The sequence below is a fragment of the Gouania willdenowi genome, chromosome 16, assembly GCF_900634775.1.
Source record: "Gouania willdenowi chromosome 16, fGouWil2.1, whole genome shotgun sequence".
Classification (NCBI taxonomy): Eukaryota; Metazoa; Chordata; class Actinopteri; order Blenniiformes; family Gobiesocidae; genus Gouania; species Gouania willdenowi.
The window spans coordinates 12,522,044-12,547,291 of record NC_041059.1 but is presented as its reverse complement, the minus strand read 5'-3'; the positions used below and the strand labels follow the sequence as shown (position 1 = coordinate 12,547,291).

General features: G+C 39.5%; 1 protein-coding gene across 5 annotated transcripts in view; it reads right to left on the bottom strand.

Annotated features, from left to right (window-relative positions):
* Window positions 1–25,248, bottom strand: part of grin2db (glutamate receptor, ionotropic, N-methyl D-aspartate 2D, b) — a 78,783-nt gene that overhangs the window by 23,159 nt on the left and 30,376 nt on the right. For 4 of the 5 annotated variants that reach the window (XR_003675807.1, XR_003675805.1, XR_003675806.1 and 1 more), the window contains exons 5-14: window positions 22,979–23,307; window positions 20,127–20,241; window positions 10,724–10,929; window positions 10,011–10,179; window positions 8,742–8,895; window positions 8,199–8,324; window positions 6,126–6,355; window positions 5,708–5,868; window positions 2,422–2,491; window positions 2,202–2,319 (exon numbers count right to left, since the gene is read on the bottom strand). Coding sequence is in view for 2 of the 5 variants with exons in the window: in XM_028470767.1 (XP_028326568.1) it covers window positions 2,202–2,319; window positions 2,422–2,491; window positions 5,708–5,868; window positions 6,126–6,355; window positions 8,199–8,324; window positions 8,742–8,895; window positions 10,011–10,179; window positions 10,724–10,929; window positions 20,127–20,241; window positions 22,979–23,307 (1,678 nt within the window). In the remaining 3 variants the exon portion in view is untranslated. Of the gene's footprint in view, window positions 1–1,589; window positions 1,661–2,201; window positions 2,320–2,421; window positions 2,492–5,707; window positions 5,869–6,125; window positions 6,356–8,198; window positions 8,325–8,741; window positions 8,896–10,010; window positions 10,180–10,723; window positions 10,930–20,126; window positions 20,242–22,978; window positions 23,308–25,248 lie in introns of those variants that run through there. The other variant, XM_028470768.1, reaches the window with a different exon arrangement.

Here is a 25,248-nt window from a genome sequence, read left to right as displayed (position 1 = left end):
AAAACAGCTTGCTGTAGGTTGATTATTTTAACCTCGTCACAAATTTCTGTTTCAATTTGAAGTGCAAACCCTTACTAAACATTATTCATGAGTGTCATTGACCTACAATTGAAGCAGTTTTCTCCCCCCAAACATGATAAGACCTTCAAGTGAAAAGATCAGAAATTGTAAAAGTGCAGGAATGTATTTTTCTAGCAGACACACTCTCATCTCTTGCTAACAATATCTCATCTCTTGCTGAAGTGAATAAACTTCAACTGTTGTTGTTTGCATTCCTTTTTAAAATATGCCGCAGCTCTCACAAAAGTTGTTTCCTCGGCCCCCCAAGCCTTTGTAGTCAGTAGGCAGTTGTCTCTACCTCTCACTCACTGCCAGCTAAGACTTGCTTAATCTGACAAGTGTGTCAAATCCTTACTCTCCGTATGCAGGTGTTGTCAGGACAGGTTAGGGGGAAAAGGCAATTTTGCAAAACTGAAAAGCCCAATGAAAAGTAATTTATTATCGAGATGTCACATGAATATGGTCTTCAGTGAAAAAGAGATTTATATCAAGGGACTTCCTAGTGAAATAAAGGTTAAAAGAAAAAATAAAAGGACTCCTGCCACTGTGTCTAATGAGTCGCTGAGCTCAACATAGGCAGACTTGTAAATCATTGCTCAATGTTTTTTACTTTAAATGTGGCCAACGTTTCTGCACTGACTGCAAGATTTAAGAGGAGGGGGAAAAATATTCCTAACACAAAGAGATTTTAACATTTCGCATTTTTTAAATAGAAACATAGACATTAAGCAAAATGAAATGAAATAAATCAGAATGACAAGGAAAGAAGACTTGTTGTTCTGCAGGATTTATGCACGAGATCAATGGAAACACTTTTAAAGCTGAGGCATGGATCCCAAAATGCAGCAACAAGATGAACCTTAAAGTAGCCAATGCCATTCTAAACTGATAGAACTTAACACAGCATTGGCTCAGAGATGACATAACATTAGCCCGCACCTTCCAGCTGAATTCTAGGTCCTTAACTGATGAATGATTGGTGAGAAACCTAGTGCAAGCTCTCTCATTTTTCTCCAAATCTAAATAAAATGATTAACTTCCTGGGTGATCCCCTCTGTTAATGCTATCAACTTGCAATGTTCAGCATTCACCATGTTTAAAGTTGTTAAGTGTCTTTGTAATAGAACGATCAATGGATTAGGAAAACAACAAACATCTGAGTTTCCTGTCCAAACACCAAAATCAGACACACATTTGTTTACATTCTTGTCTAACTATTTAATTCCAGACGACTTGGCACCAAATTGTGATAAAAGTGCAGCTTAGCGCATCCTAATGCCAGAAATAGCTAAAGCGATTGGCCGGCCATATATGCCAAGAGAAAGCTGCACCTCAACACAACAAAGAAAACAAACACGCAGCATCCTTTTAATGTAATAAAATATATGACAGATTGTGCAGAAATAAAGATGGTTGACTGACAAGTATTGCAAAAAGCATGAAATGAACCGCAAACTATACTCAAACAGCGGTAAAATATATCATTATTGCCTTTCCTTTTTTTTAACCTTGCGTGTTTTAAGTTTTCTTCTGGTGTTAGTTTTTTTTTTTTTTTCTTCTTTTCTTCACACATCCTCACTCGCCGTCAGTCTCAGCTAATCTGTAATGAGTTTAAATCTGTCAGTGCACCAGTTGAGACTCTTGCAAGACTGACTCGCACAAGTAAATCAGTTTTTTTTTTTCAACAACTGAAGCAGCAGCAAATGAGAGTTGGGGAAAGACTGATCAGTTTATACTGAAGAGGAAGCGTACTCATTCTCTAAAAGAATAGTCATTTTAGCTATTAGGAAAAACTATTATTATTCCACTTGCACCCTCTCTCTCTTATCTCTGTTTTCTTTGAGCCAATAAAGAGACCCAGAGAACTCTTTCTAAACACAATCAGCCCTCTCCTATAAAGCATTACTCCCTATGTTACAATCAAAACATCTCTCAGCAGTGGCTCTCCCTGCTCACCTTAAATTCCCCTCATAAGCTACTCAACATGCTCTCATCCATCTACCGCTGTCCCTTCATGCTTCACTCCTCCACACACACACACACGTTCTCCACAGCCCTATCATTTCATCCACAACCTCTCGTAGCCTCTTCATTTTCCTAAATATTTTCTGCTGTATCCTCCCATCCTTTTTACAGCTCACCATCTCCCACCAGCTGCAGCAGCGCCAGGTCAAGAGGACGTTTCCAGCGTGAGTTTTTGTGCAGGGCGATACCGTAGCCTGTGGTGGCAAATACCTTCCCCGAGCCTATGGTCATCACCTTGGAAATAGAAGAACATGCATGTATTAGGAAAGCCCAATTTTACATGATGTATCCGCAATGTGTAAGAAGTAAATGTGCCAGAACGGGGTTAGTCCTCACCTTACATCCTTCGTCCTTCCTGGCCATATAATTCAGTACTGCAGCATCATAAATAAAAGCATCCAGTTTCCTGTAAAGAGATCAAAGGAGAATTCATTCATCATTTAAAAGAAGAAAGCAGCAGCATGGGGAGACAAGTTGAGGCGGGAAGAGAGATATTGGAAAAACGATTATCGATATACTCACACTAAGTATCGATTTAAAACATATATATATATATTTATTTATTTTTTCAAACCTTTTCTGCTTTTTCACTAAAATGTGCAGGTAGGTCTTCACAGATATTTTGTCACTGTTTGTTGAAGCAAACAATAAATTGTTTACTGGAATATTGCACTAATAATGGTGTCACTGGTAAGAAAGACCCTATTTTTTGTTTACAGAAAGCACTATTAGAGATACTTATTTGTTTACATTGGTATGTTGACACTTATTTACAGAAATGTTGCACTAAAATAGTGTCACTGTTCATAGAACACTTTTTCAATTTATTGTCTTTCAGAGATATAAAATAAAAATTGTATTTTCTTTTTTTTTCTTGTTATGTCATAGATTATCGTAGATTGATTTCTGACCAATATATTGATAATCGCAGTATCGTCATACCGTGAGATAATCATTATCGTGAGCTTTGTATCGCGTATCGTGAGGTATCCAGAGGTTCCCACCCCGAATTAATAATAGGCTAGAGCAGGGCTCTACAACCTGCGGCTCTGGAGCCTCATGTGGCTCTTTGACTCCTACACAATGGCTCCCTAAAGCTTTAAAAAAAACTATTGAAATAAAGAGCTATCTTTTTTTTTACAGAGGCTATTAATGATTAATGACAAATAAAATCAAGATATAACAATTTGTTGACCTAAAATAAATCACGTTGTGCAATGACTCAGCACCTTCCTACTTCACCATCTACAGACCATCAACTTCCTTGCACCTGTGGCTAACCTTCAGTTTTAAATCTCTGGTAAGATAATGAAACCAACAAAAACACTATTGTGGAAGAAAAGAAAGATTTTAATTGTGTGGGAACAGATTAATTTAACCACCAATGTGCTAGTTAAATATGCATAAGAATTTGAAGATGCAAGATACTGTTTTATTTATTGATGTTAATTTATTTTATTTTATTTTAAACTGCTTTTAAGTTGCCATTTACATGACCACTAAAAATCAAGTCAAATTAAATCAAACATTTTTCTATATAATTTTAACTGTATAGAATTTAATACACTGTATTGCCTTCATTGAGAAGGTATTTTTTTCCGTCTCCAGGAGGACTTTAATCTAGGTGAGATGAGGCAAAATGGCTCCTTGTAGAGTAAAGGTTGCAAACCCCTGGGCTAGAGCATTTAAATGCTTAATCATAAGAGGTGGAAAAAAGAGGGATGACTGCATTAATGAGAGAGATTTTGATGGAATCAGTAAAAACAGATGAGTAATTTAAGGCAGATAAGTGAAAAAGGGGGCGGAGGGGATGACAGTCATGAGATTTATATTGCACAGTGACAAGAAGGCAGAAAGAGTAGCAGGGTAAAGGGCCGGGGGATTTTCACACTTTAGGGGAAAGCATATGGTAAAACCAGAGAGTGATGAGGATTATAAAGTTTAAATACTGATACATGAAAAAAAAGTACACTAAGAAGAAATGGACCATAAAGGACTAGTCCCTTACAATAGATATCAATTGATATTACAATTTATATTGTGTAGATATCTTTTTATCAAAAGGGTTAATTACATAACAAGGATATACAAACAAATAAGGTGTATAAACATATATGACAGTTTTAGAATGAAATAACATTCATACAGTGCGAGCATGAAAGCAGGAGAATATGTGAAATGTTTGATGGAATTGTAAAGAATGACAATCTGTGCAACAACCCACAAGGTTGAGAGGGAGATTTTAAATGTAATCAAAACAAACAAAGCCATCAGGCTTTTTCTGACTGCCCCACATTCTGCAGGAATGTTTTTCCCTTTTTTTCAAACACAACAACTCCTTAGAATATTTAAGTTTTTTTTTTTTAAATACTTAACCGGCTACTAAAATGAAACTGTAATTATATGAGCAAATTTGAAGCATTATGTAGTGACCAAACACATAAAATGTGTAATGACGCATGTCTAATGTTTGGATTTATTCTCGTACATTTATTGGTCTCACTAAAGGAAAAGTGTGGCGAGATTCATGTTATAAATTCTACAAATGACAAATGGTTTTCCAAAAATGAAATCTAAATTATGTAGAGATGAAATGCAAGATTTCTGCACAAAGGAAAATGTGAAAAACGAACAGGTAATGCCGTCGGTGTAGTGAGACCCCACAACAGGAGTGAAAATGACAAAATTTAAGAACAACTGGGCAAACTGTTGTGTGTGTAACCTCGTGACAAGTAGAACTTTCTTTTTATTGTAAATGAATATACTTAAACCAAAAAGACATTAGTAAGTGAATGAGATTTTTTAAACAGAGGCTTAGGCAACTTGTTTATTTGTAATAATACAAGACGTAGTAGTTATTACTTATTCGTCTCAAACCCCAACTTTTTTCATGTGATCTTCATGAAATTTTTGACAAAAAAAAGAAGTTAATATAACATTAAAAAAATTGGATATCGTATGCAAAAGTTATTTTTGAAATATTTCCATATCTTCTTCTCCTTTTATGTTGTTTGCTTTAATTCTGGCTATTCATTGTGGAAAAATGAATTGCACAGTGTATAGCTAATGCTGGAACAGGGATCAGAAAGAAAGAAACTAAACAAAAACTGAAACTGTAACTGTTGAATAATACTTCATAAAACAATTCTTAAATGGTAAATCAGCAACATAAAGGTGGAGTCTACAATCCTGTTCGGACAACTTTTACTTATTTTGGGTGAAATGATCACTCCATCCTGAGAGTAGTCAAAATGTTATATAATCAGCAAAATGTGACTGAAAAGAATCAGACCTCTGTAGCAATTCTGTAAAAACTGCCAAATCTCTGCCATTTGGTCCGAATGGAAGGAACCAATCAGATGCCTTCATGTCCCTAGTTTAAAAAAACCTCAGGGGCTTGAAAAGTTATTGAGAGGTTGTCGTCTTCCAGTTGGATTTTTTAATTTAATCTCTGATGTGCGTTCAAGCTTGTAGGGGCATGGTTTTGGATGCAGCACTGGGGTAGGGGGGGGGAGCTTAGAGGACATCTTGCTAGCTTTCCAAAATTGCGAACTGCACCTTTAAGCACTAAAAAACAAACTGGATTAAATTAGCAAAAGCCAAGCTAATCTTTAAGACATACCCAGTCTTTAGGTTGAGTATAGCATCCTCCACTCCTCTCTGGTTGTATTTGCCCATGTACTGGTGCATGTCTGGGTAGTTGGAGCGGATGTTTTTCTCTGTGCTCCCGTTGGGCACTGTACCAAACTTCAGGGGTGGGTACTGCTCCTCGGGATGCTGAAACTAGCAGAGCAAAGGGAGCCACACAGGGTATTGGACAAAGCAATGTCTGTCTGACCTCTTTCAGTCCTGCATAAAAAGTAGTATTTAGATTGGACTCTTTGGTATTCAAGAACTGTAGTTGTTGAGTCATGTTAAATTATAATGTTTTTTTCATTTTAAGAATTCCTGTGCTTTAATCAATTTAACATTCAAATGCAGAGGATTTGGCTCACTCTAATCCCCTCTCTGCTTCTTCCCCTTAATCAGTATTCTAGTACCTTCTTGTCCGAGAGCCCTGAAACAGTGTCGATGTACTCCTCTTGGATCATGAAAGCCGCCAGGTTTGCAGTGTAAGAGGCCAGAAAAATGACAGCAAAAAAGGCCCAGATCAGAACCATAATCTTGCTTGTGGTTCCTCTTGGGTTTTCCACTGGCACAGAGTTGTTGAAGACAATGGCCCACAAAAGCCACACAGATTTCCCGATTGTGAAAGTAGATCCTCCGGCCTCTAAGTGTGATGAAATAACAAAAACGAGAGATTAATACAAAAGGAGTAGTGACTTTCCATAAAACTTGACATTAAGCATGTGAGTGAAGCCGTCAATTCCCTCATATATATTTGGTGAAATGGGCTTTTCATGATTCAGAAAAACACAGCTTTCAAAACTAGAGGGCGGATTCACTAAGATCTGAAATAAAGGGTGGTAAACCAGGTGTGTGTCTAAATCTTTTGGTGACGTAGTTTCCTCACCTGCTGCGAGGAATTCACTAAGATTGCAGCAATGATTAGCACTAGCGATGTAACGATTAATCGTAAGGTAGTTAAAAATTGATTCGTAGGTATCACGGTTCAAATCGATGCTCTGAAAATGTAATCACAGTAACTATTATGTAGTTTTGCATTGTTTACTATAGAACCAGAATTTAAATTAAGAGGCTTCTTCTTCATTTGTATTATTCCTTTATTTATTTCATTCAAGATTTATTTTTAGTTAAATTGCATTGTTTTGAATAGTTAATCAAGGGATTCTTTTGACAATGAAAAATAAAAACAAAATAGTACAGTATTTTCTATTTTTTTCCCCCAAAAAAATAAAGGAATATTTTTCAGTCATCATTTGTCTACAGTCCCATTGTGTAAAATAAATCGTGAGAGAATTGTATCGTGAACCCAGTATCGTGAATCGAATTGTATCGGGAGTTGAGTGAATCGTTACATCCCTAATTAGCACGCGTGCACAAGTGGTGGAGACCGCCCTATTTAAATGAGTGTTTTTCTCATTCAATGTGGTGAGGTCAGGCGCACAGAGGCACACAATGACATTTGAGGAAGTTAAGGCAGAGGCAGATGGACTTCTCTGTCTGCTGCACAAACATTTAATAATGTAGCAAACTAAATAAACAACCATCCTATTGATCTGCCATTGATCTGAGTTAATGCAGCAACACAGTCTGTCAACCAGTCTGCACCATTTGAAGATGATCTACTGACCATCATCCAGCAGGTCTGAGCAGCGCTGTGTGACGCATACTTTCATACAGTATGTGAACATTGGTCCATCAGTGCGTAAGTTACTTATCTGATCAGCTGATTCTGGCATGACATTAATGCGACACAAGAGTTTATAGACAGTCAAAACATGGAGAGAAAGACACAGAAGCTCACTGGAGCTGTGCGTCCGAAGCGACATCCATATACAGTAGGTCTGTGCACAGTGACCCTCTGGCTCTGCACCGCAGCGGACACCCACGTACCGGACTCCACAGAGGCTTCAGGCATCCAGCTTTTTCTACTCCTTCACACACACTTTACTCACACTTAATTTTCTCATTCAGTGGATGTTAATATTGACTATTGTTTTATTTGATTTTTTTTCTTATACTAGAAAGGTTAACTGGAGCCTGTTTACTCCATCTCCGCTGTGTAAACATTTACTGCAGCGGATCTCTGTGTGTGTGTTTGCACCTGCTTGTCAGTCGTACTATTTTCCTGTGCAAACACCGCAAACAGTTCCACTGCATTCATTTATTTGCATGTCCTCCTCCCATTTTTTTGCTTGCCTTGTGAGCTCCGCCTACTATACATATTCATCAGAGGGAAATGCGCTAAATGGATTGAGGGCGCATTTTGACTCCTGGTTCCCTGGGGTTTGTACGGCATATTAGTGCATGGAGTGACGTTTGCACATCTTTTAATACCCCTAAGCCTTTAGTGAATTCGCCCCTAAATCTAAAAGGGGCTGATCATAAATTTCAAAGATGTCAGCTTATTCCAGCTGCTACCTTATGTTTGATCAGTCACACAAATTCTCCACACAACTAAGTGTGGAAATCTTCTGCTCATCACTCACTCTTGCTGTTTTGAAGACTGCGGTTGTAGCCCACAGGGCTGAAGAACTCAAATATAAAGACAGTCACAGCCACGACGGTCAGGCACATGACAAACATCATCACCCACACTGCTGGGCTGTAGGGCTCTGTGAAAAACATCAAAAGATTGATCAGGAAAGCAGATACAAAACTGAAACCCCATGCTTAATAATAAATAGTAAAAAAAAAAAAAAAAAAAAAAAGGCTATCATGTTTTGAGGAGAGATGGCTCCAGTAAAAACAGAAGTCATTGAGCATTTTGTCCTGCAGACCATAAACTGTTTCTTATTCTTTTTTTAATCTCAGTCTATAGAACCTTTATACTGTTCTCCCACTGGAGACTTGAGTCTGCTGACAAAGGGAAAGTAAAAGTTGAAAAGACAAAAGCCGCTCCATAAAAAAAAAAACCAAGCTAATCTCGATGTAAAGACACGCAACCAAAGAATGAAGAATTTATGCAAACTCAACACTTTACCATTTCTATAGAATAAATTCTTTTTTTTTCCATTAACATGGTTTCATACCTAAGAAAGCGGATGGTGATACAGTGCCGTTGCTACGGGAGACCATGACACTGATGCCAGTCTCCACAAATGGCACAGAGAAATCCACGACCTCAGACCTCTCCTCATTTATAGTAAGCGAACCGATGGCCATGTCTGCTCGCTTGTACACCACCTAAATGGAAAATGATTACAAAGTCAAAGATTGTAAGAGTTTTAGATTATTGTCTACAAAGGCTAGTATGTTTGTGAGTCAAGTATCTCCTCTTAACCTTGACACTACTTCCTTGAAGGTGCCTGTGTCAAGGATTTCGGCCTGTAGGAATATGGAAGACGCTCTTGCGCATCTCTTTAGCATACCATATGAGCCTGGCTAATCTTCATCCTACCACCATCTAGCAAAAACTGAAAACTGCTGTGCCTGCTGATTGTACAAGTGAAATGTTAATCCAAATCAGACATGGCACCTCTGCTCTTCAGAGCATATCAGCAGAAAAATGAGGCAAACCAAAGGTAGAGCACCTTTTTCTCAACTTAGCCAAATCTCTGCATTAACTGATCAAAGAAAAGCAGGCTTTAGAGCATCTGATCAAAAGACACACACGAGTTTGCGAAAACAAAAATCCCCATGGCCTTTTGCACGTGAATATATTGCCGTCAAACAGCTCAGGCCAGGGCTCAAGCTATAAATGATGCAGCAGGAGAACACGGTGGGACTGTTTTGAGGCCCTTGGCAACTGAAGCCTTTGGCAAGTTTCCTCTGGGACAAAGACCAAAACGACAGGGAGCTTCAATGAAACAGCAGTCAATCTCAATATGTGTGTGGGTATGTGTGTAGGCCTGCTCGTCTGTGCCAGTTTTCCTTTTTGATTTATCCTCCGGTACGTATTCAGGTCTATGTACTAATTTTTCTGATAATCAGGATAATATGTTTGTAGAGGATCTGAGTACGTTGTATGTTCTGACATCCTACTTGTCCATCTTGCTTGTGTTTGTGTGTGCATGCATGTGATAAATAACAGCTGTCTGATCTCTAGAAGTGGTTAAGTGGCCATAACTCTCTCAGCCATTGATGTGACACAGTGTTTCACTGGTCATCTCGGACACATGGCCAAATGCTGAGGATGGATACGATCCAGCCTGCCTACTAATATATGCAACAGCACACTGTCACACACTGTCTTCACACATACACAAGTGACACAGGACCAAAAACCGAAAACACATTCCTCACAAAGGCAGACAGGCAGAACCACAGGCTTCCCTGCACACAAGTAAACAAAGACTTGCCTCTCCAATCATGCCGTTCCAAACCCCATCAATTTTCTTCCCATGTTTCCCGTTGGTCACTAAGTACAGGTCGTAGGTGAAACCAACTATCTTGGCCAATCTTTTGAGGATGTCGATGCAGAATCCTTTGCAGCACTGCTTCATGGGAACCACTCCTTCATGGGTGGCACTGTGAAAAAGTTATTTGAAATCAACAACAGTGATCGACAAATTGAAACCCTGAAAGGAAAGAAAGGTAAGGTATGGAAAGGAATGGCACATGGTCAAAGACAGGGGAAAGTGTGACCAGGCCTTGCTGACAGGTGTGATCGACCAGTTTAGGATGGGTGCTGTCATCCACAGGCTGCTGAACCATAAAGCTCTTCAGTGGTCATATCTGATTCCAGAACTCTGAGTCATTCCACTGATCCTCTGGAGAGCAGTCTGTTATTGATTATGGCTGAAGAGCAAGGACATCACAATTCTGATAGGTGACTTAAGTCACCTCAATCGGGCAGCATCATGAATGCGTAAAACAATCATTAATAAATAGGCAAGGATTACTTTAGTTTTTGCCGTGAAAGTTTTACATTATCTTATGAATCAAATATGGATGTTAAATTTGCATTCTAAAAATAGCAGATTTTAATAATAACACTTGTATTAAATTTCTTGTGCCCAAAAGTTGTCTAAACCATGCTTGGGGATGGTTTTTCTACCCAAAGCCTTCAAACCTGGCGTTAAGAGGTCGTCTGCAGGGAACCGAGTCACGGATGCACGTTCCAGATGCTGCGTCCGCGAGCTCCACGATGACAAATGGCCTTTCTTCCAGTGTGACAACTCGCAGGTGTTGGGCGTCATCAGGTGGTTTAAGGAATGGCCCATAGCGAGACCACGCTGGGTACCGCAGCCTCAGTACGCCATTCTCCCACCAGCCTACCTGAGGGAACAGACAAGGGACACATTAATAAAAGGTTTTACACACAAGTCGTTGTTCTCCATTTGATTGAAAGTTCATAATCTTTACTATACTTAACACAAAGCATCAATCATGTTCACTTTATTATAAAAACAGCTCACTCTTCTTACTTGCGCTAACATTTTAAGTTATTACAACAAAGGTTTTCAAATGTATGACAGAATCAGTTCATCTAACCATCTTAAGAAACAACATGTTTTTAAGACTTTGTTTTTATCATTCTCATTATCAAGACCTTCACATGAAAAGTCGCCTCCAGAACCTTCTAAAAATAGCAGAAAGAACAATGCTTGCAAGTTAATTTCACTAGTTTTAGATTCAATCACACGTGTTTCCACAAATCACTAATCTAAGCATCTCATTGTGATTTATTTTGGTGCCTGGCATCAAAGTTACAATGAGATTTATTAATTCTTTGTTTGTTATTTATAGCTCTTTTTTGTTGATACAAATTTGATGATGTTGCCACTACAGAAACAACAAAATAAGGATAAAGGCAGTTGTAAATGTTTAAGCCCCTCCCAACTGATGTTTTCTTTCTTTCAGAATGTCCTTTTCATTACGTTTTCATCTTTACAGTGTATAATATTATAATAACTCTCATCAAAGGTTTATTTATTCACTTTAAAAAGACATGTAGAAAGCTCTGCATATATTTGTTTACATTTTCAAATATTAGGCACTGAATTTGTCTTTAGCGTGTGCATAAATGTTTGACTGTTTAATAGTATCAAAGATGAGCATTTTTTTGCTGTTAACTTAGACAAGATTAATACAAAATATATTATTTATCCTTTAGGTGGGAATCACTCTATTTCTCATTAAAAACTACTACGATATGTACTCCTACAAAAACAACAACTAAAAAAACCATCCAGATCATCCTTTTGGCGGTTAACCTACATAATATTCATTGCAACAACTTCAGGGCGTTGTTAACTACTCTAACGTCTCTACTGTTTGTATGGGCTTGCATCATTTTGCCGACGAATGGAGAAAAATAAATTCTAGAAGATGAAAGAATCAAATGCGGCAACAACAAAACTATGAACACAAAATAGTGACGAAGAGAACTGGGATGAGGACGTTTGACTGAGAGAAGAAAAAAAAAGTGAACGCTATAGAGGTGTTGCTAAAGTGTTACTAAAACGTTGCAGAGGGTCAGAGTATTTGCCATTGTCCGTGCAGCTGAGAAAGACTCCAGAACCTGCAGAGTTTGCAAATACAGTATATAAGATGGGGGGGATAGAGTTACTGTGGTTGGTGACAGGCAGAAATCCTCAGATTTAGGCCCAATGTCTGCAGTGTAGGCTATGGTTTAATTTCATAGGGTTAGAATAAATATGTGTCAGACTGCTGAGCAAATCCACTTTGAGAAGTGTTTATACTGCACCAAAACCCATGTGCACTGGTTAGAGCAAGGATGGGCAACTCTATCACAACGGGGGCCACAAACATGTGATTGTATCTGATCCGAGGGCCACATTATCAATAGTCATGTCAGCATTTAGAATAATGACCAATCAGAGCTTTAATACATGGGGAAGGGTTTCGTTTTTTTTCTTTTGACTTGGTCAGTATGTGTGTTTTTGTTATTTTCTGTGTATTGTGTAATTTTGTGTATTTTTCTGTCATTTTCTGCATTTTTGTTGTCAATTTGAGCATTTTTGGCATAATTTTCTTTATTTGTGTTGTTTTCTTTATTTTCCTGTCATTTTATTAATAGTTTGTGTGTCTTTGGAGCTATTCTGTAATTTGTTGTTTTGTGTGTTTTTGTATTGATTTTGTTTGTTTAAGTGGTTGCTGTGTCTGTCTTTGTTGTCATTTTGTGTAGTTGTTTTTTATTTTTTTGTGTACTTTGTGCATTTGTGTACTTTGTGTATTAGTTTGGGCTTCATATTCCTTCAAACTTCTTGAATTAAATTTTTTGGGGATTTTCTTTGTGGGCTGCCAAAAACATAGCCCCCGGGCCACCAGTTTCCCATGTCTGGGTTAGAGCATCATTTCCATTTGGTCTTAAGATGTTATTTCAGATAAGAAAATTTTTTTAAAAAACTAGAAATGACTCTGTTTAGCTGTATTCTTGTTTGTCTAAATGTGTGGAAAGCTTGCCTATATGCAGAAGAAGCAGGACGAGGGTACTTTACGAGCTATTCGTAATTATTACTCCTCCAGCAGCAGATGATACTTCTTAGCATTAAACTCATGACTAAACAACAGTAACATAAAACAGGGCACATGCGCCTACGCACATGTAAAACTGAGCAGAAACACAAGCATTAAGACAGGGCAGTAGAGTAAAGAGGAGTTTGTCAGCCTTGTGCAGCCTGCCTGTCAATGCAATGCAAGTGCTGGCAGCGAAGTGGAGGGAGGGTGAAAACAATGACAGCATTTCGACTGCGCTTCGACCGCTGCCTCACAAAGAAAGTTCAATCAAAGCACAAAAAGGAGACAGCTTTGCTTACAGAACAACACACACTTGCGGTTGTTACCCACACACAGGCAGCAACACAAGAAACAAACACAAAAAGAAATACACTTTTTTACAATTTAAAAAAAAATGACAAAAATAAAATGTACTACTCAAAACTGTGGATCAAAAGTTTAAAGCCCTTGAGCCATTTAGTTTTAAAACATAAAAGTTTAGCTACTGCTAGTAACGTTAATAAATGTGCATTAATCATCGTGCTTATATCCTTTACCCAACCTTCTGGAACATTGTAAGGATAAAGGTGGCCGTTTCACGACTGCAGCAAGTTGTCTGCAGTGCTTCAGCAAGCCAAGCTGGGTGCTCCCAGGCGCTCCCTGGTGAGGGTGCAATCAGTGTAACAAAAACATTAAATATTCAGGGAGGGCCAACAGTGTGCATGTGCATAATAGGCAGATAGGCATCTTATTCTTACTGGGTCTTTCTGTGGGTGGGTGGTTGTAACCAAAAGGTTTATGCAGGAAGGTTGTAAGCATATGTACAGTGTGTATCCTCATTTGTGTGCACACATGTCCATCTGAGTGCAAGTGTTTTAAGTGTGTATGTGCACGTGGGCGGTTTGGTACCATAGGTTTGTACCGAGTCAGAGGACCAGCGCAGGAGCCTCTAATTGAAAGGGATTTGAGGGATAAGGCAGGAGTCAGCATTTCACGACACACTGAGACTGGACTCTGGTGGGCTGTTAAAACCAGCAGGAGGCTGAGAACCACGATTGTGTGCGTGTGTGTGTGTAGGTTGCTTGTGTGAGACTGTAAGCTTGTGTGTGCAACACTATTTTAATGTTTGCTGTGTTTGTGATTGTGTATGTATGTTCAAAGAACACCAAATGTCTCACTGCATGTGTTGTGCAGCATAGTTGAGAAAATAAGCATCACTTTTCAAGTCAAATCCCAATGTGTTAAAGGTGATAAAGCTTTCGGTTTAAAGATTTCACAATAAACCTCAGATTTATGCATGACAAGCTCAGGCTACAAGCCAAGCTAACAAAGCATTGACGAAGTCAGTCAAACTAACAAAAAAGATGATGAATGAAATGCTGGATGGTGCCCAGTTTTAGTATAGATTTTTGCTGTTTCCAGTGCCATTTTTTAGTGTTAAATATGTATCATAACCGTAAAATGCAAAGGTGGAAATGGGACTCTGTCATTGGTCAAAAATGAGGATGCCCCAATAACTGATGAAGAGATAAATTACAAAATGGTCATGGAATACAATTTTTCATTGGACTACTCAAGATAACTGGCATACAAACTTTAAACATGAACTGATGGAAAGTACCAAATGTTCTTTATTGTCATGTAACGTATCCTCCCTCAAACAACCTGCGCTTTGTCTCCGCCATAGCTGCTCACTAAACAAATTTGTTTTTAACTTCATTTGAATTTTAAATGATTAAAAAGGACAACACACCACACTACAAGAAATGATATCCACCAAATAAGCAGATCAGATTAAATATACAAAACAAATTGAAAGAAAATGCAAGTTAAATTCCGTTTAACCTCGAAGATGATATCAAAGGCAACAGAATGGCTAAAAGCAAAAATAATGTTTGAAATCAGTCAGCCCTTACATTTTTCTGCATTTAACAAAAAACACAAGCGATAAAGTGACAATTTTTTCCTCCAAATCCATATCTCCCTTTGAACAGACGTTAGGATTCATGTTTCTGTAATTTATTGAACCGATGTGTCTTCCAGACACTCTAACGTCAGCGAGGCTGCGCTGCACCAGGTGTAGAGTGCGTGAGCATGACGTGACACTGGGCAAAATGCAGATTTCATGTATTTTACAGACACAGTACAACAATGCCTGACTGCTAAAGCTATTTTAACTGTGTGGATAAAATATTCCTGTTACGTTTGCTGAGTCATCCGATCAGTCCAGATGTGATCAGCTTCCATTAAAATCTGTTTTTACAAACATTGGCTGATCACGATTGTTTCCAATCACTTCTTTATTGGTCATTAAAAATGATTTGCCCTTCATTTAATTTAAAATGTTTTTTTCATCCCTGTCCTCTTTGGGTTTACAGTCTAATTAACGGTATAGGTGGTAATAAAAAAGATCAGAAAGATTTTCCATTTGAAAAAAAACAAAAAAACTTATAAAAATGTATCATTACGGGTCTTCTAAGATTTCATGTGCATGTATTATGAAGTGATATGGACTTAGAATAAATAGGGGCCCAAAACAGAACCCTGTGCTCACCGTTAGTAAAGTGAGCTAGGCAGCAGCCGGTAACAAAGGCTACATTACACAGAGCAACAAAGCAAGAGTCGTACATATTAAGTCAACCAAGGTCTCCAAACAATGCATGAGAATGGAATTATTCATAGCATTGAAAGCAGTGCTTAAATCCAATGAATCAGCAAGCAATCACCTCAATCAGCCAAGCAATCAATAGTAATAAGGAATGTATTGAAAGTCTAAAAAACAAAACAAACAAACGTGATTGATTCTTCATGGATATAAATCATTTAATCAACAGGCATCACTTTTTTCAGTACAGGAGCCACATATGGCTGTATTTAATCTCTAGCGGGTCAAATCAGAAATATCCTATCAATAATTTTTGCAATTTACTATTTAGAGGTAAATAAACTAATATTTAAAAATCTTTTTTCTAATTCTAATTCTAAAAGAAGCAGATAATTCACAAAACAATTTTTTCATCAAGAACTTATTATTATCGCGTTTTATTTTTCCTTTGCAAAATCATTCTGTGACCAGTTTAGATGCTCTGAGTGGTCGTCCTTTAGCTTAAAGTCTGTGTAAAGCAGAAATAAATTTGCGTTACGAGTTTGTCACACATGCGTCATTGAACACTGAGCCAAATTTGAAAGATGAAAAAAATTTCTCAGTATATAAAATTAGGTCTCAAAATCATGGAAAATTAAGCTCTTAAACGATGGGGGCGTGTCAGTTAGAGGTGCTGGAACCACGCCCACGCGCGGGAAGGGCGCCACCTCCTTCGTGTACTGTGTCAATGGGAGAGAGCAGTGTGAAAGTGACTCCAGCGTCGATACTGCATCTCCCATTGGTTTTCCAAAAGTGCTCGGGCCAGACAGGGTGCCAGCAGAAAGGTCTGCTCCGCCCAAGTCCGAATATGTGCATTCCTCCCGGGCAGAGTTAAACTGCGCCCGATAGAGGCGGACACGTTTTATTCCCATTAGTCCGTATATGTGGTTTGTTTTTGCCGTGGTGTGCTTCAGCAGCAGGGTCGGGTTTATGCTAATGATGGCTCCACTACGTAACGCGGCTATGATTTCTGACCCGCCTATAAATCCTGAACACAGAAATTTGAAACACAGATTGTGAAGCCTAGCTCCACAATGGCATTTTAAATGGTTGAATGACATGTTTTAAGGAATACATTTATGACCTATTCAATGTGTTTAGTAGAAAATGGCTAATTTTGCTTAACATGGACTTTAAGATTCATAGAGTCAAAACAATCCTATATCCTTTTTATATAAAACACTTCAATCTAACTGACAATAAAAAAGGGTCCATGCAACAGTTAACCTAAAATTGATGAAATTAAAGCTTTGATTTAGCACCCTTACATGCTAAGGAAATATTTTTGTCTTTGAAATACAAAATGCACAAAAAAGCAGCATTTCAACTGGCACACAAGGTACAAAGGCTACCAAAAGAAGCGAGGTGAAATGGTCAGCAGTCAGTTTTCTTTTGTGCCTTAGGCACTGACAGCCAAGGTAAACGTTGCATTAATGAGAACCCATGTGACCTACCTACCTTCACTGTCATGTTTACAACCTAGATCAGCGGCCTCATGTACAAACCACACAAATCCACAAAATCGCAGCGTGCATCATGAAACACGTGATGTATGAAGACTGAAATGACCACTGAAATTTGCGGTACTTCAGTTTGCTGCAGGTATCGCTGCTTTTGGCAACATTTAGAGATGATGAGGGTAAACTGGGAGAGAGGTGTGCACGTCATAGACAGAATGACAGTCACTGTGTTTCCTCTCCTAAAATAATAAATTGAGCAAATAACTTTCACTGGCTTGTTTAAATTTCTATTAAAAAACGTATTTCCACCCAAATAATACATTGTTTGCATTAACCTTGATGCCAAAAGACTGTGAGCTGCCTATTGATCTCTATGAAGAACACATTTGTTGTGAGTTTCACAAATGTATTAATATTTGTCAATTGCATGTGCTCCCTCAACCTCTGAAAGATCTGTCACCCACAATCGCTGCGACTCACTATCCTAATACTTCCCTTGTTCCCTTGTCTGTTTTTGCCACACTTTGGTGTTGGTCACACGTCCTCCACTGAATGGCACTATTTACATTTTTTCTCTTGGTGCCCACACTTTTTCTTTTTCAACAGACATGTCATAATGACGCAGGCTTGTAACCATACGGACCTTTCTCTTTTACAAACATCTCCGATTACCCCAGAGCGGGGGTTTATGGGGACAGTGTCCCAAACAGTTGGACATATTTTCGTAATTCATCAGAGATTCAATTTTGCTCTTTCTTATTCACTGTAAGGATTGTAGTTTTCTGATCGTCCAGGAAAGAATCACTGGTGCAGTCTCATTTAAATGTAATAAGCTTATTAAAATGAAGTGTGTACTGGGAGGGGTTGGGCACATGTGCGCTAATTTCCACGTTGATTTGGATGTTCAAAAAAATGAGTTTGAATTCATGCGAATGCAAAGATTTATTCATCTGAATGTGTTTGTGCACACTGCATTTTCTGGATTTCAGCGTATGTCTTTTTTCACGCAAGTGTTTGTACAAGTGCTACTGGTCTTAAAGCTCACATAGCAAAATTAGAATTTGAAACTGCCTAAATAAAAAAAAACAATCAGCTATAAATCCTACAAAAAGGAAATTAGGTTATAAAGATAATAGCTTTACACAAAAACAAAATATTCCTTATTTTTGTCAATTCCATACAGATTTCTAGACTAGGGATCAACCAATATGGGTTTTTTAGGGCCGATGCTGATACCGATTTTTTCAGCTTTAGCCGATGACCAATACAGACAGCCAATATTTAGAGCCGATACTACTTTTGCTCCCTCAATTTACATCATAAAAATTACACGATGATAACAAATGGTACAAGTCTCAATTAAAAAATGGAACATTTATTGAAATTAACAAGGGTGAGGTAGAACGACACCAAGTAAAACGTATTTAACAAATAATAAAAACAGGAGATGTAGAATAAGAACAAGTAAAAAATAGAGACATCTCATGGAATATTATGAAAGGGAACTGTTCGTCCTTGTCCTGAAAATAGCTTTGACTGAAGATATATTTTATTAACAGAATTATTGAGTATAGAGATATATAATTATAGTATTAAACACAAAAAGAAACCATGAATAATAGTTCATTCCAACACAACCTCAGAACATAAATTAACAGAGGAAAATAACGTGATGTCAGATGCGCATTAAGCAACAAACTGTTCAAGTTTCTGTTCTAAATTGCATCAACATTAACAAAACAAGTAGTAAACTGCTTCTCAAAGTTAAAAACTTCTCAGCGCAGTGCTGAGTGAGAAGCAGAGAGAGAGGGAAAGAAACACACGCACACACACCAAACCTCCAGCCAGCTGCTCGTTAACTACAACACGGACCCACAGAACAACACTAAACCCCAATTTCCACTAGATGCGGCTCCGCTGCGTTACGTCACCGCTGCGTCACCGGAGCTGATAGGTTTCCGCTTTATTCTATTTGTTAATTTCCACCGGGTCCGCTGCGGTGTGTCTGCTCCTTCCCAGATGCTGTAGTCCGGTGCCCTCCGCCAGATATACACAGGACTTCTATTTCTGGTGGACACCGGAGCACGACGCATCAATCAGCACAGAGCAAATGAAGCTAAACAGGAAACTAAGCACATACTCCACAATAATAATCGGGTTACTTTTCAAAATAAAACACTTCAGATTATATTTCAAGTAAATACATCACCAAAACGTCATAATTTGTAAAAACAAATTCACATCCACTATATTGATTCCTCTCATACTGTAACTACACTGTAAAGTGCAGCAACTTGGATTTAGTTCATGTTTTACTGGTACAGTTTTATCTCTTCTCTGTTGGCTGTTGCTAAAAAATCCAACCTTCTTGTTCTCCTTCATTAGGAACACTGACCTGTTTATCTGTTTATTGTTGCGTTTATAACACATACATTTAACTGCGTTCTTGCGTAATTATATAAATATCGCGAGAACTGCTCTGTCTCGTGACGTCACAGTCCTTCAACCGGAGTGCACCGCGGCGCACTCAAAACGCAACCGGTGTGGATTACCGGACGGTGGACAACGGTGAAAAAGCGGATCAGTGCCGTGGCGCAGCGGCGACGTATCCAGTGGAAACCCCAGGTTAGTTAAACAGTTAAAAGATGCTTTGAAAGTTTAAAACCTGCTGTTGGGATTGAAGAGCTTGCTTCACGCTCTGCTAGTGGGGGGAGGGGCTCTGCAGCCTCTGTCTGCAGCAACACGAAGCAGCCACTCTGTTAATAAAGTGGATCGGCGAACGCAGCAGCGCTCATTGGCCAATGCCGATACACGTAAAACGCAAAAATCGGCCGATGAATCGGTCGATCACTACTCTCGACTTTCACTCATATAAATCAAAAGTTTAAAAAAGGTTTTCTTGTTCTTACATCCTCCCATCCTCGTCCAGGTGTCCAAGAGATGACGTCCAGAAAAGGATTGGCCAGGTAACCATCAATGTTAAAGGAGTAGTCTCGTCCCCCGAGTGTAATGTTGCTGAAGTATCTGCAGTGTTGTTCAATTAAAACAGACAAAGGACAAGTGCATGAATCATTTTATATTTACATTAGATTGTATTAACACTTCATTTTTAGAAGGAAAACTGGGTGTTGGAGGTTGCTTTTTTCTGTTCTTCTTTTTCTTGTGAATCTAAATCACAGCACCTGTGTTGTGACAGCCAGGGCTTCTCCCTTAATCAAATACCGACAAAAGATCTGACACACAGGATTGTCGGGATTTTGAAATCAAACGACTATTCCTCTGTGCATTGACTGAAAGCTCAATGTTTGTCTAACAATCACAAAGAACGGCCCCTAAATTGTCTCCTTATGTCATCCTGGCTATAAAACCAAACCTGAAAGCTCTTCTTACCAAGTTTCAGATGAAACAGAAGCTTGTAGCTGCAGACTATGAACAAGAGAGAATTAAGAGGAACATAACTTGTTTTCTCTTTGTTTTGGAACAAATGAGAAAAAACTGCGTTGAGTCTATCAATTATCAGACGGTAAATGTCACAAAATTGGAGCTGAAATAAGTACTGCAAAGAAAAGGAGTTAGATATTTTATTGAATAAATAAGTAGAAATACTGGTGTTAACAGTAAACCATGTAACACCAAAACCACCTGCTAGAGTGAAGCATGTTTCTACAATCTACAAGGAATACACTGAATCTTGCTCATAAATATACATGAGACATGGTCCGCTAGCTACAGATGCTGTGGTAATTCCTGCAACTGAAAGCTACATGCACCAACAACATCTATTTTGCATGGATGATAGCCAGCTACGGATTCAGATATCTACTGTCTGCCTGCTCTCTGACACACAATCTACTGACTCCACCCATACATCCGCCAGCTCATTCTGGCAGTGAACCAAACCTCCTTTCATTGAATGCACCTCAAGCTCTCTATTTCTGGTCCTTCCTACTTGTCATGTTTTGTCTGGAACCAGCCAGCTGCCTTGTAAATCCCCCCCCACCCCCCCAAAACCTAAGCTCCTCTCACTCCTTAAAGAGTAACTAAACCCCAAAACAATTTTTTTCTGCTGAATACAAATGTATTTGGGTATGAAGTAGTGCTGTTGATTCATCCTGGTCTAACATGGTCAACATTTTAGTCAAAGTATTTCAATTTGGCATATTTTATTGTAAATTGCCAGAGTGACTGCCCTCTATACGCCAATTACAATATATTTTTGCTATTGGCTGAGAACAAGATCATGTGATGTTTTGAGAGCATCTTGCGTCACATACAAGCACTGTTAGCCCCACCCCTTTTATAAAAACTAGCACCTGTGGGCTCTACCATCTGAGGTGAGTAGATCGGATTGAGAGAAGAGTGAATAGAGAGGTGTTGTTCAGCAGAAAGCAGGGGTCAGGAAAGCAGTCTCCTGACCTGCCAGTAGGGGAGAAATTAAAAAGATTATGGCCGTTGCTCATGTAGCAGAAGACACGCCCACTCAGGCAGCTGGTCAGTGCTGGCAGTGACAGACCGCTGTCTTCTCAACTACTACAGACAATACACAGCCCCCACACACACACACACACACACACACACCAGCGAGAAGTCCATGCACGTTCGCGCACACGCAGAGACAGACGTGGATACACACAATATGTGTCTGTACATGCACACATAGCTTGATGAACCCTCTGATTAGACCAGAATCTGCTCTTTTTAGAAGCTCAAAGTCAAAAACATCACTGCTGCAGCGGGTTGCTTCACACGAAGCATTAAGGTGTGTTCACACCGAATGCGACTAAAGTAACTGAAGCAACTCAATTACATTAAAATCAATGTACAGTAAATGACGCGACCTCAAGTTATCTACCTTCAAGTGACTCAACTTGTAAATTTGCACAACGAGGTGAAGCGTGACCCCTTTGCTCAAAGTTGAAAACTCTGAACTTTTTAAGCAATTTCAAGAGACACATCCCTCGTCCTTCACTGTCTGTAGAGTGGAGACTGCAGCCCCTCCCTGCTCCATCCTGCTTCAGTGCAGACGGCTGCAGCGGAGGGCTGTACAACTTCCTCAATTTATCGGGGCAAAATTAAAGCGGCTAACTTCTTGAAAACCACAGTAACTACTGATAATAACACATTGTGAGTGAACACTTCCTTTAAAATCTCCGTTAGTGGATCATTTAAACCGTAAAAGTGGAGCAAGAAGTAAAAGAAGTGATCAACCCCCTCTCTCTTTCTCTCTACCCTGTCACCGGCTCAACACACACACACACACACACACACACCCATTGTTCCCGTCACTGAAGTGATGAAGTGATGAAGTGACCAAAAAGCACCACTATGTGCAAGCGACACATCAGGGGCGATGGAAGCGACTGCAGCGCTACAGTCGCGTTCGGTGTGAACGCACCTTTAGACTTCCTCGTTGAGGCGGTCAATCAATGCTCACTGAGGGCTGTGATTGGAGGAAAATCTCCTCACTCATCTCATATTTTATAGGAGAGGCGGGGCCAACAATGAAAGTTGATGACGCAGTGCAATCCAAAGAATCTGTCTCAGGCAATAGCAAAATTCAGTTGTAATAGCTGGCGTTCAACCCTTAGAGGCCAGTAACTATGACACTAAAATTAAAATACTTTCACAAAAATGTTGCAGGTTAAACTAGGCTCAATCAACAGCACTACTTAATATCCAAATACATATGTCTTCAGCAGAAAAAAGTGGGTTTGGGGCTTAGTTTCCTTCGTTCCACTCTCCTCCATTTTTTTTATCTCACCTCATCCTCCCTCGCAGCCTTTGGGTCTGATTGGCATCCGTCATGCAGTTTGTAACAAAGTTTGGCCCCCCAGTGGTCCCGTACTCCTTGCGCATGGCCACTGCCCCGTGAGTAAGCACAGACACACCCCGGGCAATTCGTCTTCGAGGTTCATCTCTCCAACCCTGAGGCCGTACAGCAAACAAAGCCCGGGGCAGGTTTTCCATGCCCAGACCTGAAAGCGCAGGCCCCACAGCGAACCACATGTGCGATGCTCCAGCCTGACCAGCAGCCCACGCAGCTCTGAAAACAAGCTCGGCCTCTTCCTGGGAGCAGTACAACAAACGTACCTGGAGGACGGTAGGAGGGCAGGAAGGGAAACGGGGATGAGGGGAGACGCACACACACACACACACATACAAACTAGTGAGATAAAGAGGGGAACGGGGAGACATGGAGAGAGACAGAGGACGGGAGAAGTAAGGAGAGCTGGAGAAGAGGGGCACCTGACAGGAGCAGATGGGAGGGAGTTGGACAGAAAACACTTTATCAACACATCAAGATGGTTTTCAGAGGTAAGAGGAGCGATAACAACAAGCTGGTGTAGTAATGCTCGTGGACGTCAGGTAATGACTCCTGGGGCGAAGCAGAGAAGCCAGAAGGAAGGACAGAAGCACGGGCTGTGTGGTGCGTATGCTAACCAGAAGGAGCAGCAGCCATTGGAGGTCAGTGTTTAATGAGCTTGGCCCTGATGAAACAAGTTAAGAGAGTGATGAATAATAAAAATCCTGGTAAAACAAGAAAGGGAAAGAGTGAAATGACTGTAGGTGAAAGAACAGAGATGTTGTTATGGAAAGGCAGGGAGGAATCTGCTGAGGGAGGAGAAATGGATGAAGATTAAACTCACGTGAGGGAAAACAAGGATAAGTAGTTGAACTCTGACACGTTATTAAAAGCTGTGTAATGAAAGGACTTTAAAACAAATGGAGGAAAGAGGGGTATAGTGAGCTGATAAAGGGAGGTTGTCGAAAAAAAGGGAAAAAACAGAACAGCCACTCCTTAGAGATCAGAAAGATTAAGTGAATAGATAAGGAAGAAAAAAAGGAAAAATGTACTTTGTTGAAATCAAGCCTAGACAGATGGGGGACAAAGTACGTTTGAAAAAAGGTGGGTCATTAAGTTTGAATGGGAAGAAAAAGAAAGATATGAGAAAAATATGAGAAATGAATAGGGGGGACTCGCTGTACAGAAAGATGTAAAAATAAGATTTAGTTTGTATGCAAAAGAAGGCAGTAGGAAGATGTCAAATGTAAAAGTGATAAAAAAAAAAGAGAGAGAGAAACAAAGGAAACAAAACTTTTTGTGTATGAAGCAGTGGAGGGGAGCGAAAGTACTCAACCCTATTTCTTTTTTATCTTCATTTTAAATGTTTTTGTACTTCTATTTTTACTTTTTCTTCTCTTTTCTTTTCTTTCTGAAGGAAGAGAAATAATGTCTTCATTTAATTTTTGAAGCAATAATTGTAATAGCTTGGAAAAAACCTGCCTGCCTGTGTGCCATTGAACCTCTTGTGAAATGGAAAAAGGATGTGAGTGACAGAGGGCTCCGGGGAAGGAGGAGGAAATATGGGGTGATGTGAGGATTGAATTAGGAGAAATCAGCCTAATTTATACACAAAAACACATGATATCTGAAAAATCTAAAATGTAGAATGAAAGAAAGGCCAACTACCAGGATATTTAGGTAGAAATTGACCGATAGACTTGCTGCTCAATAGACATTACCATAAGGGAGAGAGAGAGGGAGAGAGAGAGAGAGATCATGTGATGCGGACAAACACACACACACACACACACACAAATCACTAAGCAGTCAAAAGCGTTGATTAGCCCTGCATTAGAAAGAATGCTGAGGTGAATAGCATAAAGGTTAAAAGCAATCTCTTGATATAAGCGAGCCACAACAAGCACTGTGTTATATGAACAGTGACACCAGAAGAGTGCAGCCTCAGGAATCCAAGACACATGCACACACACACACAGGCTGCAAGCACAAAGCAAACACGTGCATGCGTGCGCGCGCACACACACACGGAAGGCAGAGCTGCAGTGGTCATGCTGGGACATTAACAATGACATTGAGATTCAGACTAAAGCAAATCAGCAGAGAATGAAGTGTCTACGGTGAAATACGTGCAGCAAAAGGAAGGAACAGATGCATCGAAGGAATGAAAGATAGCCTGACAGGAAAGGAGATGAAAAGTAAAGCAACAGAGGGATTGAGCTGGTCTC